Source organism: Melopsittacus undulatus, chromosome 1 (assembly GCF_012275295.1).
Source record: "Melopsittacus undulatus isolate bMelUnd1 chromosome 1, bMelUnd1.mat.Z, whole genome shotgun sequence".
Classification (NCBI taxonomy): domain Eukaryota; kingdom Metazoa; phylum Chordata; class Aves; order Psittaciformes; family Psittaculidae; genus Melopsittacus; species Melopsittacus undulatus.
In genome coordinates this window covers 18,190,646-18,208,159 of record NC_047527.1, presented here as the reverse complement: position 1 = coordinate 18,208,159, position 17,514 = coordinate 18,190,646, and the positions used below count along the sequence as shown (strand labels likewise).

The 17,514-nt window shown below is 42.5% G+C and overlaps 1 protein-coding gene across 1 annotated transcript in view; it reads right to left on the bottom strand.

The window, feature by feature from the left end:
- Nucleotides 1-17,514, bottom strand: part of SYBU (syntabulin) — a 41,574-nt gene that overhangs the window by 11,647 nt on the left and 12,413 nt on the right. Inside the window, exon 3 of the mRNA XM_005150988.3 lies at nucleotides 16,011-16,208. Coding sequence (XP_005151045.1) covers nucleotides 16,011-16,208 — 198 coding nt within the window. The remainder of the gene's footprint in view (nucleotides 1-16,010; nucleotides 16,209-17,514) is intronic.

Below are 17,514 nucleotides of genomic sequence, written 5' to 3'. Positions count from 1 at the left end.
TCCAGCATGGAGGTTCAGAGTGAACCTAAGGCATGCATGAGGGCACACTAAGGACTACAAGTAGGTGACCAAGTCTGTCTCTCTCTCTCACAGGGACTCTCTCTGACTTCTCCTGTGTACTGGTGGAGGTGTGCTCCTGCCTGTCATGCTCTGCTGTGAATATTGGATTTTAGTATCTGACCGTCCCCTTTGATTTTATACACAGCTTGGTCACTGAGCTCAGATTTGTGAGTTGTGCTCTCAGAATGATGGTGAGGAGCTGGGAACAGCAGTGCCTGGCATGGTCAATCCCAAGGGTACCAACAGGCATCCCTCCCTTATCCCATTGCACTGGCTGCTGAAGCCATCACTCCCCACTCTTCAGTGGACATCCACCTGACTTCTTGCCAGTGCTCCCTCATCAGACAGGTCTGTTAACCATATTTCAGCCTGGAGAAGAGAGGGCTGCATGGAGACCTCATAGCAGCCTTCCAGTATCTGAAGGGGGCCTTATATGGATGCTGAGGAGAGACTCTTCACGAGGGACTGTAGTGACAGGACAAGGGGTAATGGGTTCAAACTAAACAGGAGAAGTTTAGATTGGGTGTACGGAGGAAGTTCTTTACTGTAAGGGTGGTGAGGTACTGGAATGGGATGCCCAAGGAAGCTGTGAATGCTCCATCCCTTTGGTGTTCAAGGCCAGGCTGGAAAAAGCCTTGGGTGACATGGTTTAGTGTGAGGTGTTCCTGCCCATGGCAGGGGGGTTGGAACTAGATGATCTTAAGTTCCTTTCCAACCCTAACTATTCTATGATTCTATGATTCTATGATTCAGGAATAACTGGTAACCTGGGCAACTGGCAAAGCTGCAGTTTGAGGGGATACAGAGCAAAACTTGCAGTGTGGCCCTTTATAAATTGTTCACACCTGCTGGGTGAGGAGACCTCCAGCTCAAAACCAGAGAGAAGACTTTGGGGAAAAATGGCAACACAGATCCAGCTTCCCCACATTTGGACCTAAATTCGATTTTAAAAATGATCTCCTCGATTCAGATTGCTGGCTTTGTGATCTAACCTCATTATTTGTCTTGATTTTTGCTTGCTTACTCTTACTTTGGAAGAAGAATTGTTATCAAATAATTAAAATTTATCTCATTAAGCAGTTTTCTAAGCTCATCTACATACTTTAGTTTTGGTAGTAATGTGAACTCCATTAATGCAAATTATAAGCACTGCAGATCTCAAAATGAATACTGAATGTGACTTGTGTATGCTGTGAAACCACAATCAATCCAATTCTTCTCTAAAAACACAGTCACTACAAACTAATTACTACTATTGGCTGAGAGCCATCATGTATATTCTGCATGTCACTGTGATCTGGGCTTGTGTTTTTCTTAATTTTTTTAATTCACGGATTTGTAGCACAGCCACAAGCAGCTGTTGGACCAATGAGCACTGCAGGTTGGGGTTTTTTTTGCTTTAAGTATTTTAAGAAGATTCTTCATACAGAAATCAGCTTGAACAAATTATTTTTTGTGCTTCTGCACACAGTTTGGGTTGTTCTAACACCTCAGAAATGTGTCTCATGAATTTTTTTTTCTCAGCCTGAAATGACCTTTGTCAGGGGGAACATATGTTCATGAAGCAGAAGAGGGTGGTCTGGGGAACTTACTTTCCTGTTCAAACAAAAAGGCTCTTTGGAGCAGATGTGGAAGGATGCTGCTTTGCTACACCAACCTCAGGGAGGTTCAACTAATACACTGAGAGCTGTATAACATGACACTCAATTTGCATTTGACAGTAAATGCAAGTGTAAGTCCACCTATGGACAAGTATCTTTTATAATCAAGCATGCAGTGTCATCTTGTGAGATTTTTAAATGTACCTGGCAGTGCTATTTGGTCTGTTTGAAGGAAAATGGCTGGTCAGAAATATTTTTAGGAGATGCAAAATGTCATCTTTGGCAAGGATGACTTAGTAGTACACAAAAAAGGGAGCAAACTCCGTTAGAGACTGGGAAAACATCCCAGCCCTCCTGTCACGTTGGTGGCAGAAGTTTAACAAAGGGCTTTCAGAAGCCTCTCCAACGCATCTAAATCTGGTTCCCATAAACACGAAACACAAGTGACTGGGGCACCGCAAGTAACTGTGCAGGCAAGCATTCACACCATATATGCAAATGCATGAAATCACATGCTAAACCTGATTCAGCTGAAAGCTTGTGCACAGTCACCTTTAATCTAAGACATATGGTTTTCATTATAATGTGCATAAAATTTTAAATCAGCTTTAAATGTCTTCAGCAGGCAAGAGAAAAACACTGGAAGAAGAAACATATCTGGGAGGTAACTAACTAAACAACCTGGCAGACCTAGGATAAGAAGCAAAATTTGTCATAAGCTAAGAAAACATTTATGGTATCACACACCTTGAAATGATTACAAAATGCAGTAAGAGTTCAAGTGTCATTTCAGGTTGCAATTGCTGCCATTTGCTCTTTCTTTTTCTCAATAGCACCCTTCTCATTAAGAAGCACAAATGACAGATGAGAAGCCTGTGCTTTTTCAGTTTATTAATCCTTGCAGGTTTGTGGTCACACTGTATTATGCCAGCTCCAGCAAACAGTCACAGCCTGCCTGGATTTGGAAAGTCAACAGCTTCCTATTAGTTACGGAATTTCAGAAGGAAGGAATAGAGACCTGTAATAAAGTGACTCAGTGTGGAAGCAAGGTAAGACTTGTAATACTAATAAAACATGAAACAAACCCAGCAGAATTTTCATTTCCTTATGTAATGGTATTTATAAAATACACTATTATAAAGCAGGTTTACTCTTTTGCTATGTCACATTAAAGGCAGTATATTTTAAGCTCCTTAGGAAAGTAATGTTACCCTGGAGGCTGGATTTATGAAGGGATGCAAGGTCCTCTGCATTCGGGGCAGGATGGTGGAGGGATTTTGGAAGTGGCTGTCTCCCCATCTGCCACCTCACTTGGGAAGTATCTCCCATCAGTCTCAACCAGCAAAGTTTCTCATCTCTGTGACACTCTTGTTTCTGGACACGCCTAGGAGCAGGTCAGCTTTAAAACTGGTGAACAGTGCAGTGCTTGGCTGCTGTCTAAAGATCAGGGTGTTTCACACCATGCGAAATACACTAGGATCTACACAAAAGCAGACCAAGGAAAGCTCTCTTCTGCTGTCTGCTTTACTGGGAAAAGAAAGAATTCACAGGGTCAGACTTAGCTTTGAACAGGGAAGAGGCTGCACAAGATTTCCCCATCACATCACCAGGAACATGCACCGCATCCAGCAGTAAGAAATGAGTGAAGAGACGGGGTTCCCATACTCTTAGCTTATCATGCCCTTCTCTAGTTCCTCTGTAAATCCACCTAGCCTGGGATGCCTGTCTTCATTTACCTCCTGCTGCATTTCCTACAGCTCCCACCTCCATCACGAGACCCAACCCAACCCCAGCACCTAACACATCTGAGAAAACTAAGCTCTACAATCTGAAGTTTTGCGACAAGTTGGGCAACCTCTACCTAGTTGCTCTTCCAGATGCTAGTGTTTATTTTATGATTTTTAATTGTGTTTTCTTCATTGGAACAGTGGATTGGATTTGCATTTCTCCTATGCTCTTTCTGAGCTCAAGATTGTAAATTCAAGTAGGAACCAAAACAAAGTGAAGGCATCTCAAACACAGCTTCGTCAGGATTTTGGTATCTAGGTACATAAAAGCAAGTAACATACCACTGCTTAAATGGGCCAAATGTTCAAAATGCCACCACTACCTGCAAAGGTCTGCTTAGCTGTTTATGCTTGAGCTTTCACTTCTGAGTCCAGGAACCACCAACATACCCGATGTCTTTATAGCACTGTGAAACGAGATGAGTGAGATATGCATGCCTAAAATACATTCCCTTAGCTTTCTATGCTTAAATATAAATACAGATATATAAAGACAAGGAATATATAGACATATTTGCTGAATACTGATCAAAAAGTATTTAAAGTACTCACTCTGAGGGTAACAAAAACTTTTAGGTAGTAATTTGGTCACCAGAAAAACCAAGTTCGGAGAATACTGAAGCTATTTATGATTAAAGTCAAACAGAAAACTGTCTGCTTTCTGTTTGCAATGATGCTATAATTTTGAAAACTGACAAATTTCTTTGTTCTTTCAGAAAGGGGGTAAATCCACTAAAAAAACCTCTCTACACATTCTAAATATTTTAGATTCAATATTGTCTTTGCTCAGTCTGGAACAAAGGTTTTCTTTAATGTTTTGATTTGGCAGCAAACCCCCAAATCAGTTATTTGCATAGCTCCACTTTGAACATCGTGAGATGTCAGGCAAAAAAGAAATAAGGGATGTAAAGGAAAATAGAAAAAGGAAATAATCTATCAATTCTTGAGTAAATATTGCTCAGAAAACAGTTTAAATCCCAAGATTCTCCTTAAAAAGACATTAATAACCCGGAGGAATTTCCAAAAAGGTCAATAATAATGATAACAGAATTACAGGGCACTGTTTATGAAGGGAGAGTAAGGGAATGCAATTTGTGTATTCTAAGATAAAAATGAATACTGGCAACACTGTTTATCATGGGGAGGAGGAATACAGCTGGAAAACTGTAAAGAAAAATATATAACAGCAACACAGGATTCTAGCTGTGATTTATGTTATTTTATGAAAAATTACTTGAAATAAAAGCTGATGGTTGGTGGGAGTTGTGCATAGTAAAATGTAGCTGGAGTAGGTTCAGAATACTTTAACCAGGGAATCAGAAAGCTATTTTAAACATTGGCATAAATAATCAGATTGTAATTTAAACGCAGAGCACACACACACACAAAATCTCCTAAGGGAAGATTCATAATGGCCTCTTTCGTCTGCACAGTATTCTTTCTGCAGAGGTGAAGTGAGCTGAAACCCACAGAAAACAGCCAGAAGGAGCAGAAAAACTGCTGCAGTAAAACACAAATTGCAAAGCATATTCTAGCTTGACCTCACACACATTCTAAAACAAATATTTAAGTGTGCAGTGTGTATAGCGCCGGTTTCTCTTTTTTGGCTCTCATTCCACTCTGGATTACCAGAGGACAGAAAAAAAGCTTACTTAAATCACAGAACCATAGAATGTTTGTGTTGGAAGAGGCCTTAAAGTTCCAACCACCCTGTCATGGCAGGGACACCTTCCACTAGCCCAGGTTGCTCAAAGCCCCATCCAACCTGGCCTTGAACTCTGCCAGGGATGTGGCATACAATTTTATTTTTAACTAAAGATCACAGCTATGCCATCTTCCATACCTACCTCAACTCTGACTTCTAAACTCCAGTTCCCTCCTTACGCCAGGCACTCAGTCACCTTTTCCAGATGCAGGAGCACATCCCCACAATCCCCAGCAGATCTTCCTCTCTATCCAGAGGCATCTGGAGCTAAAAGATGAATTGGCTGGCACAGGCCTCCCTCTGTCCAGCAATCCGGGGACTCCCTGCCAAAGTCACATATCCATAGCCCCTACTCATTCTGATATGCAGTTAGAGCTGTGGCTCTGTCATGAATGAGCACAACTCTATGCTTGAGGTTGCAGGTGTGTTGCTGTTATCAAGCATGAATCTCACTTTTTTTTATGAGTTTCCCACTTTCTGCACATCTGGAGTGGTACTGGGACAATTAACAGGCCAGAGAGAGAGAAAGGCGCTATGGTGTGCCTGCTGGGAACTCTGCTTCAACCCCCAATAAAGCAGTTACTAAATTAACCAAAGTGGAACAGCTCCCTTGGGAGCAGACTCTGCATCCCCTCAGCCTGCCCAGGCCTGGATTAGCACACTCTTCACCCCTATGCTCAAGTCCATCCTTCAAAAGGGGCACAAACAGATCTAAATATAAATTTATTTTCCCTTCACTGAACTAAGTAACAGGGATCTCCTTTTATTGTATCTTTTTATTAATTTCCTAAGGAAATAAGTACCTAACTGCATAACATTTGTGCCCAAGGCCCTGAATTGCAGGTAGCCTGTGCCACCAACCCACACCTGGACAGGTCAGGAGAGGTAGGACTCGGCCTTTTGCCTTTTATTTGCCAGCTCTTCCTTTGCAACTTCCTGGCTTCAGTTTCAGATGCTCCATTTTTTCTGTGATATCTGGGTGCTTGCTGCAGCCTGAAATCTTTGGAACAAAAAGTGGTATGCGTCTCAAGAGGCCACAGCCCAACTACTAATTGCTTACAGCTCTCCTAAGCAACACCTAAAATAATCTTTAGAAGGGGATGTATTATAAATTTAGAGACACAGAATTAAAAGACTGTATTTCCAGGTCACTTTGACAGGAACTTGTAGATTTGGTCTTGATGCAAAACACTCCAAAGCTAAAATATTCTTTGTAGCTATTTTGCTTATTCTTGTTCAAAAGAAGTATTTGGTGATTCGAACACATTTTCTACATCAATTTAAGCATATTTGTTTAAATTCCAAGTTTAAATCTAAAATACATATAAATTCAAGCTAAAAAGCCCCCAGCGCTATGCTAATCATATTTAGCAAACTTTCACATGGTGGCAGGTGCAGAGGCAGGAAGGTGGGTCCTGATCCCATGAGGGCTGTGTGACCATGTCTGACCACATATCGGACCAGGGCAGCAATGGAGACCCTTGGCAGCCATTCCCTGTCAGTCTCTCTCAGAGCAGCGGGCCTGACTTTTGAGTACAAAGAAGTAACTGCCTTGAGGTTGAGAACCCACCCTTTTAGATGAGTGACTGCACATTTTGTATCGTTGGCCATGAACTTTTAAGAATCAGCACTGTAGTGATGAATCCATGTGACATCCCGAAGCTGTCACAGCCGGTGTTGGTGGAACTTTGATTGACCTTGAACAATAACTTTCATTTAGCCTCAATTTATTGCTTCTGTGGCTTCAGCAGGACGTCCACACACGGCTTGTTACAGAGGCACGGAGGAGCAGGTTTTGGCATCCAGGAGTGTTTTTGAGCAGCGGACCGAGAGGCTTCTTGGGCTGGGTGGTGGAGCCCCGGAGTGAGGGGTGCTGGTAACTGTGGAAGTGAAGGGCCTGTCCGAGCTACCGGAAGGGGGACAAACGGCTGCTTTCATCTAAGCAGTGTAAGAGAGGGCTGCAGGGAGCACCGATGGCCGCTCCGAGAGACCCCAGCCACCTCAGACCACTCCTTAGAGGGTCACAGGACGCCCTGAAAGTGTTGGTTCAGTCTCTTGTGGGGAGAAACCCAGCGATCATGGAGCACAGCCGGCAATATCCTCACCACCCCCGTGAGGGTTTTGGTTCGGGCGGAGACGTGACACAATATTGTCACCCCCAGGCGAGAGATGGGCTGGGCTGATCCGGAAGGCGGGGCTGGCGGGCGGGCGGAAGACTATCCGGCCAGTCTGTTACAGACTCCGGCCTGCTTATCCCGCTGGGATCTGGAACAGACCCGAACCTTTGGGGCTCGGGCCATCCGCTCCTGCCGAAGTGGCTCTAAGTCCTCACAAGGAAACTACATGAGGGTTTGACATACTGGCAGGCAGGCAATGGTGTGTCCAGCGGCAGAGTATGGAGTCCTGGATGCAGAGAGGCAGAACCCCTCTAAGTGAGGCTCCTGCAGACTGCCCTTGCTCTACCACAGAACAACCTGTGTCTCAATATCTACTGCCAAGCAGGCCACGTCTTGAAGTGATTAAAGAGCTAGAGAAGACGCACACTGAAAGTTGTATGCGCTCCCCTCAGAACTCGCCAGTCTGGCCAGTCCATAAGGCTGATGGCCAGTGGTGTTTAACAACTGATTACAGGAAACGGAATACTAATACAGCACCACTGACTGCTGCTGTCCTGAGCATAACCTCTGTAGTGACAGCAGCGCAGGCTGCTGCCCACCCCTGAATGGCCACTCTAGATGTTAAAGATACAGTTTTTTTATGGTTACCCTAAGGGAAGAAGACACACCTCCATTGCTTTCACATGGAAGAGAACACAGTACACCCTTAGCTGACTCCCCCAACAGTATAAACAATCCGCCAATATTTCCCACAGTGCTTTAGCCAAGCCAATGGAATAGTTGAGTGAACTAATGGCTTGATTAAAAGACATGCAGGTGTTTCATATTCATACTACATTTGGGATGTATGACTGCCACAAGCAGTCTTCATTGTCAGTAACTGCTGTGGAAATTACAGGAACCCAAAACCTTAAGTGTTTTGTCCTCCTGGGACACTGACGGGTGACACCCCCATACCTGATGATCAAAGGAGTTAATTCCCATTGGAAACCCATGTGGGACAACTAGTCATGGTGAAATTGCCCTGTGTTGGCATTGTGCCCATGACCCTGTCAAAACCCAGAGGCCTATATATGCCTGGCGAGCCCTGGACAGGAGCAGGAAGACCCACTGAATTACTGCCTGATGGATAATCTCTGACTTTAACCCTAGAGCCCAGTCTCAAAGGTCGGAGGCCTAGTTTTGTTTCCTTACAGAGGAGGACATGAAGATGTGGATCAACCTGGTGTGACAGGAGTACTGGCCTGCAACAGCCACCAAGACCTGGTCATCAGATATGTCAAAGCCAGCTTGGTGTGGTATACAAGGTGTAATTTCACCTTTCTACACTCTTTCTCCCAGTAACACAGGGTGGAATTGGACATTTTCAAGGAGAGTCTGTGCCAACAAGTAATGGGACTGCACCCCAGGAAGCCAGTGGGAGGTGTGGCAGGAAGCCTCAACACTAAAGAAAGGGTGTATGTGGAATTCTGAAACTGTTGATAGATGACTGTTGTCTTCACATTCCAAAGTTTATATTATGAGATGTTTCGTTAAGTGTGTAAGATCAGTAACATAATTGAGAACTAATGATCCACAGTGAGCATTCAGACTCACCGAGGCTGTGCTCTCTTTTAACTTTGCAGGCAAGAGGCCTCAATTTATTGGTTCTGTGACACCAGGTTAAATGTTCTTTGACATACCCTTGTTCTTAATTACCCATCCCCCAGAAAAGGTGCAGTCTTGGAATGTGGGTTACAAAGTACTGCTAAATAAGGGACAGGAGAAAGACAGGCACATTGTACTGAGGTCACCAGTCTTCTCATCACTCTCACCTTTGTGTGATTTCTGCTTTTAAACTGACGCACACTCATTTATTTTAGGGATCAGTCAAGTCAGATTGCTATCTCTAAATACAGGTTTTCTGCTTTCTGTCTTTCTTCAAAACAACCCAACAGTGGGACTTTGTGTTAGTATACAAGGTACAACAGCAGCATTTTAAAATGTATTTCAGTGTAAGAGGTAGAAGTACTAATGAGTAGTTACACGGAACAATAAACCTTTGCCTACCATAGGATCTATTCAAATTAGTACATTTTGTAACTTGTTTTTTGTACTCTGTACCATTGTTCCTGAACAATGGGGACAACAGTTCTATTATTTTTCCCCACTGCTTGCAGAAACTCGGTGTAAAGAATGAACATAAGCCACGCAAATACAAGATACAATCTTCTTGGATAAATTTACCAGTAAAACATGTCTTTCCAATATTTTACCAGACTTCCCAAGATAAAACAAGTCCAATCATTGCATCTTTCTGCATTCTAAAAGGCAAAGTCCTTAAGAGTGAAGTATACTTCCAGAATTACCTCTAAGACAATCCTCTCTCAGTATTTGCACACAGATTCATCTACTTTTCAAGTGAAACACATACATATACATTTCAGAGTCAGACACTATTATTTCCACAGTGTCATACTGAAGAAAGGAAGTGAGCTGACAGAAGAGCTACAGAATCATAAAGCCAGATGTCAGTAATACAACCTAAATCAGAGCTTTAATTTAAAATAACCAGAGTGGCTGCCTTTAGCATACAGGCATATATGGAAGGAGGGTAGCAATATGGATAAAACTTACCTGCTAATTTTACACTAATGGATCAAGTAGCCACTACTCTTATTTGCACAGGGTGGCCCCAAGAACAAGTTCCTGGATATTTCATATCCTGGAAATCTAATCCTTACACAGTGGACAGCACAAAAAAGCAGGAAGAACATTACGTTTTAACGGCTAGACATAATTTGCATCTGATGCTTGTATTTCTTTGATCAGTTTGGCTTATTTAGCTCTAACTGTAATATTCCCAGTTACCCAGGGTTATTTCCCTTGCCTCATTTTTGTTCATTATCATCAGCTCCAACACTGACTAAAAAAGTTACCAGCACCTATTGAGTACTCATAAGCAATTTAAGTCCAATTACAGTCTGCCCCACCTGTCTCTCCTAAAACTCCTGATAATCTTAAAACTTTCAATGATTAATCTGTGCAGACTCGGACATCCTACCCTGAGGGTCACTTGCTTATGACTTAATAAATTCACCAGGAAGAAGTCAAAAAGATCATATTGGCCACATATGCTCAGTACAATGCTACTTACTATGGCTGAAAGTTAGATGACATTTTAACTTGAATAGCGATTGTTAAAAGTTATTCTTTTTTTATACTTCTATTTTGATAATCTTATTGTAAGTGAAATGTCAGTACACGGACATGAAAGATAGGGCAGAAAAAGCACAAATTGTACCTTGCAGCTACTTAACTACAGATCTGGGTGATGCACTATTTAAAGTAAAAAAAATCCAACAACACAGAATCACAGAACTGATGGGGGTGGAAGGGAACTCTTGAGACTACCTGGCTTGATTCCCAGTTCAAGCAAGTCTAGCTGATGCAGGTTGCCCAGGACCATGCCCAGCTGAGTTTTGAATGTCTCCATAGATGGTAACTCCACAACTTCTCCAGAAAACCTGTGCCAGTGTCTACTCCTATCTGGAATGGTTATTCCTGAACTGAGCTGTGAATTACAGCCAGCCAGTCTTGACAAGGCTTAGGGAGCTGACCCCTAACTATGGCTCACCTAGGTCTCCTTTAATGCAGTGGTGCTTACATCTCTACTCTGCAGCCTCCTGAAGGTGCAAAAGGGACAAGTCTGGGACAATCTTAATGTTTTACCTTAAGTCTTAACAATTTCATGTGGAACTTCAGCAATTCCACAGGCTCTAAGAGCCAGTTCAACAGCAACCTCAACTGTTCCATGTATGCCCATGACACCAAAAGCAAGAAAGCAAAGATCAGAACTTCTGCCAGAAATGCCGAACATAGTCAGCTGCTCAGGTGCCCTTCTCAAATGATGCTCACAGACATTCAAATACAGGTACATCTCTGTGTTATTTTAAACATGCAAGCCTTTTAAAAGTTACTGACACAACTCTTGCCCAAGATTCCTTTCTCTATCCACATGTCTTTGAAAGTTTATCAGTACTTTTTAGCTTGCAGATCCAGATTTTGAATTCTAGTACTAAGCATTCTAAAGGAAGTCTAAAAAAAAATGATATGACAAAGACTGTCAAAGAAAGCAGTTCCCGCTATTCGCAACAAGATGTGGATATGAACTGCAGGAAATCAGGATGGATCTCTGCAGGAGGAGTACACTGAAAATGTGAACATGTAGAAGTGTTTATGCTCCTGTTTATTCAATTACAGAAACTAGAATTCAGTAATACTAGTTTTAACAAAGCTGTTTGTGCCTTTTTGCTAGGCATTTTCTGCAACACATTTTCCATTGCTTTTAATACTGCATAAATGAATCACATCCAAAGAAGGAGCAACTTCTACAGCCCTGAATCTAAAAGGCTTGTAACTTTCTTCTGGAGAGGATGTTATAGATCTTCCTTAATGTTCCTGTCCTCTCCATCCTTTCATGGGAAAGCAGGCACAAATTTTAAGCCAAACTCACCTATAACACTGCTGTGATTCAGATTTAATGCACAATAAAAGCCATTACCAACTATCCCAAATGAATAATTTCTTCATGGTTATAAATCTTTCAGAGGCTTAGCAAGATGCAGTGATAATTCATTTCAGGGTTAAGTATGGTTCCTTACACAGACAACATAAATTATGAGTGATACCCAAATCTAGTTTGTTAATACTTAAAGAGGTGAAGATGACTTAGATCCATAAAGCAATGCCTAAGGCCCTTAGTGTCCTGTGTTCAGCTGTAACAGTTATTTTTCTTTTTCTTAGCAGCTGGTGCAGTGCTATGTTTTGGATTTAGCCTGATAACACAGATGTTTGTAGCTGTTGCTAAGTAATGTTTACTCCAATCAAGGACTTTTCAATCTCATGCTCTGCCGTTGAGGAGGGGCACGCGAAGCTTGGAGGAAGCAGAGACAGGACACCTAGCCAAATGGGTATTCCATAACACAGCACATCATGCCCAATATGTAAACTGGAAAGAGTCACCCAGAAGTCCCAGATTGCTGCTCAGGTCAGGCTGGGTATCAGTTGGTGACTGGTGAGCAGCTGTATTTTCTTCCCTTGTTATTTCCCTTATCATTATTATTATTATTGGTGGTAGCAGTAGTAGTTTGTGTTCTACCTTAGTTACTGGACTGTTCTTATCTCAACCCATGGGGTGTTAAATTCTTCCAATTCTCCTCCCATCCCTCCGGTAGCTGGGGGAGGAAGGGGGGAAAGTGATCGAGCTGCTGTGTGGTTCTGAGTTACCAGCTGGGCTTAAACCACAACAGTTCTTTGTGGCGCCCAACATGGGGCACGAGGAGTTGAGATAACAGATCTGACCAAAGTGTGTCTAATCGTATTTGTTATAAGCATTAATAGTTTCTGATTAATAGTCACTCACCACAATGCTGATTGCTGATATATTTGCTCTCAGAGTTGTTGCACTTGGTCTCAGAGTTTCAGCATGTCATACCTTACTGGCAGTGAACATTGCTGTTTTAGAGTTGATCAGCTGTGGGGCCTGAGCTAAGGTTCTTGTTTCACTGTATTTCATGGTAATGACTTGTAATACCATTAAAATCATTGATCATGAAAGTGGCCTGGCATGCTTTCTCAGCATTTTCATCACCTCTGTACTTTGGGAGGCATATAAAGGGCATTTTTAGCAATTACAGATCTTTTTTTTCCTCCTTGGAGGGTCAACCTATGAAGGAGACATTCCCTCACACCCTCTGCTCCCCCATTGAGGATTCTAAAGGTTTTGGATGGCCTTTGGCTACTCTTGAAACCTGACTGCTCCTTTTGCTGGGGATCAGCATGTTGCCACAAATACTGCACGTTTTACCCACAGCCATAACACCTTGAGAACACCCAATTTTGTCTCATCTCATAAGTTAAGCAGGGTCATGCTTGGGTCTTGTCTAGGGTTAAACAAAGATCCAAGAGAACCACCAAGAGATTTTTGCTGAGGCTAGACAGTCATGAATGGCAGGGTGTGTGGGACAGTATAGGCAAGTATGTAGGCAAGTGGGCCCCTTGAGTTCATGCAGTAGCCCTTGGACCAGTCCAGACCAGGCCAGATGTGAAAAACGTGCTTTACACCACGGCCAGGGAGAATGGTCCTACCTGGAGCCTCTGGCAGAAAGCTCCAGGGGAGACACAAGCTCAACCCCTCAGCTTTTGGAGTTGGGGTGCAGAGGATCTGAGGCCAGGTATACCCCAACTGAAAGATATTGGCAGCCTATGAAGCAGTTTGAGCTGCTTCAGAAGTGATTGGCACTGAATCACAGCTCCTCCTAGCACCCTGGTTGCCCGTGCTGGGCTGGATGTTCAAAGGCAGGGTGTCCTCTACACATAATGCAACTGATGCTACATGGAGTAAGTGGGCTATACTAATTACACAGTGAGTTCAAATGGGAAATCCCAGTTGTCCAGGAATTCTAGAAGTCATCATGGACTGGCCAGAGGGCAAAGAATGGAATGTCACCAGAGGAGGAGGTGATGCTTGCTGAAGAGGCCCTACCATATAATAAACTGTCAGAAAATGAAAAGCAATATGCCTTGTTTACTGATGGGTCCTGCTGTATTGTAGGAAAGCATTCGAGATAGAAGGCAGCTGTATGGAGTCCCCGACAACAAGCTGCAGAAACTGCTGCAGGAGAGGGTGAATCGAGTCAGTTTACCAAGGTGAAAGCCATCCATCTAGCCTTGGACATTGCTGAATGAGAAAAGGGGGCCAGTACTTTATACTGACTCATGGATGGTGGCAACTGCCCTGTGGGGGTGGTTGCAGCAATGGAAGCAGAGCAACTGGCAACACAGAGGTAAACCCATCTGGGCTGCTGCACTGTGGCAAGGTATCACTGCCCAGGTGCACAGCCTGGTGGTGAAGGTACGCCATGTAGATGCTCATGTACCCAAGCATGAAAGAAGCAGGGGAGTGAGTGAGTGGCTGCATAGTTCTGAGCTACTGTGGGCTTAAACCACGACAGGGAAAACAAAAGCTATGTTGCATTTCATATTTTGAAGTATAGAAAAGAAAGATGAAGTGATGTTGCATAAGTAGCAGAAAAGTACTGGAACTTGCAAACAGCCTAAAAATGTCCTAGGGTTCATTCCCATTGCTGTCCCACTTTGATATTTCCTGAATTATCTAAATATTTGTGTGAATGCTACTTCTGAGATTCAGATTGTTCCAGGAAAACAATCCTGGAAAAAAATAAATTTATTTCAGCAAAATGGCAGGCATTTTGAAGGTGTACGCTGATTGATGTACTTGCCTGCAAAAATGTAGTGCAGGACACAGTCTGTAAAAGACAGTGGTAGGCTGCATTTCTGTCTTTCATATCTCATATCATATCATATACTCCTGCTATGTAGTCATTATCAGAAGATGTTTCAGATAAATATGAAGTAAAGATTGTCTCCATAAATCAGTAAGGGCTTTTGGTATCAAGATACTATGCACCACCCCTTTTGTGCCAGAGTTTGAAGTATCCAGTTATATGGAGAATTAGGTTATATACAAGGACATGTTGCTGCTACTCTCCTCCCATGTCCCACTTCCCTTCTACTGCTCCCCTGTGTCTTTTGCTACATGACGCTGCCCCCTCTTTTCACAAGGGCTAGATATTCCCGACTGAGTCACCTGAAATTCATGTGCAAGTAGGTCATGGGGAAAACACTGGATCCGCCTGAAGCCAAGAGATGGCAATGGGAGTTACATTAACCCCTGTGACTAACAGTGAGGAAAATGAACCCCAGCTGTTCCCTGGCATGCTCCCCATTTCAGGAATGTCCCTCACACGTGTCAGTGCTTACGCTATGGTGCAGTTTTTTACAACTTTCCACTAAAAAAAGTTATGAGATATTTAGCACAAGGAACTTAGAAATACTCTGTGAATCAGACCTTGTTCCTGCTCTGAGAGTTTTGATGGATCTCAAAGAGCAATAGGCTTGAAATCAAGAAACAGTTTTTCCAGTCTTAGAGATCAACTGATGTAGAGGTACCAACAGTTACTGGATGGCCCACTTAGAAGAATACCTAAATACCTAAACTAAGTCCATTCAAAGACTTGAAATAATACTGTCAACTAAAATTAAGACAACTTCTGACTATTACTGCAAAAGGCTAATAACTTGATATTGTAGGTCAATTTAAGTGTAATAATTAAACCAAATAATTTATTGAAATGTGCATAACTTTTCCATGTGTATAGGACTCCTCAGTAGAAAAAAAACTTTCAAAATCCATAATCCACATTTTACTAAGCTACATACATAGTTGCTTAGTCTTGCCTTGGTCTGACATGTTGTATTCCCAGAGCTATCACAACCTGGCAGCATAAACTTTAGGCAGGATCCAGCAATAAATCTAACAACATCAGAAGATTGTAATTCTTTGCTTTGATGGTAAGAGTCATTTATCTTTGGCCAGTGAAATATGTGTGCAGTTACCATGAAACAGGATAAAACCCGTTTCAGTTACCTGGCATCACCATTGAGCCTCATAAAAGAAAGTGAAGACATCAATTAATTATATTTTCCTGAAAAAGGTAGTACCAACACTGTTTCCAAACCTTGTAGGTGGCTCCAAAGAAAGAACCCAACTATTTTATTTACTATGAGCATTAGTGGTATCAGAGGCAGCACAACACAATGTATGCAGATACCTGCAGATGTAATAGCAAATTAGAAAGTGTCATTAAAGAAATGAAAGGCACTATATTGTACTCACCAGGCTTTACAAAGCTTGTCTTTGTCTCCTTCTTAGATCGACTCAGCTGTGGGTTGCCTTCACTTGTTGATCCTGGACTGAATTTCTTCCTGCAGAAGTCTCCATCACTACCAGTACAAAAACTGATAGGACTGTTCCCAGCCTCAGAAGGAGTCTTCACCGGAGATACTGACTGGCTACTGGGACAGCCAGTGTCATCTGAAGGCAAAAGGGAAAACATCAACATTTCTAACTAGTAAGTATGTGAATGTTAGCAGAAAATTAAACAAACAAAAAAGTGTTTGCACTACAACTGTTTGTAGCCATTTACCTGATACGTACAACTTTGTTTCTGAAACCTGGTGAGAAGGTATTCACTTCTCCCATTTTGCGAAGAAGTCTTGAATACCTTATGACAGAAAGTCTGACAAAATACAAAATCAGGGGCTACATAATAAAAACTCAGATCTAAGATAAATTCTGTTGACGTAGCTAGGTTCGGGAGTATTCTGAAATGAGGAAATGCACATAAGACACAAGAATGGCTTGTGTAGTGTACACTGGATGAAGAGCTAACATGGCCCATGGAGGCCATGGACTCTCCTTCAAAATCTGTTCCTGTGTGAGCAAGAGAACAACGTCAAGTCCATATGCACAAAGTCAGGATTTTAATTTAACTGGAATTAATAAATGTTTCTCAATTTTTTTTCCTCTTAAAGCTGTTGTGATCACAGAGCTATTCCTTCTTGACAAGTGGCTGTGAGGCACCTAATTCTGAAGAGGGTGTATTATACACAGACTGCTTTTGTTTAAGACCAAATTCCTCTGAGGGCATACCAGTGGTTTGTGGTATCAGCAGCCACCTCAAGAACAGACCCACGTTCCTGACCTCCAGGAATACAAACACTACAGCTCTTAACAATAAAATGCAAAGTAGGAAGTCTGAGTCCAGATGAAATCCACATATCAAACACCCCCTTCATCTAATCACATCTCCTGCAATCAGAGCTCCCCTAAAAGTCATGGTGGTTTTAAAGACACATGACAAAACCAGACTACTCTGACAAAAGGAAGTCTTGAATGTTTACTCCCCTGAAGAAATGTAATTGTTTGTTCTTTCCCAGTACAAAATGAAAGCTGCCATCTTAATTATGCAACTGCACCCTGCTCTCTTTACCTAACATGAAACTCAAAGAAGCATCAGCAACTGAGCCAAAAGATTTGCATGACCATATTGCACTTACCACTTCCACCCTGTTCATAATTCAGGTCAAGCCTGATCGTGCAATGAGCTCTGCATGGGAAGATTGCTCAAAAAGTCAGTATATGACTGCGCATTTATGAGACAAAAGGGATATCCTGTAACTACCTAACTCCCTCCCTGCCCACCTCTCCTCCTCAGGGAAAAGCAGCTGTTAACTACTGTTCCCTCAGTACAGTAAAACAACCTCATCCTTTCATGGGAACCAGTTTTCCTCGCCTGCTACTTGCTCCGAGGTTCTGCTTCTTACTTCTCCGCGTTCTG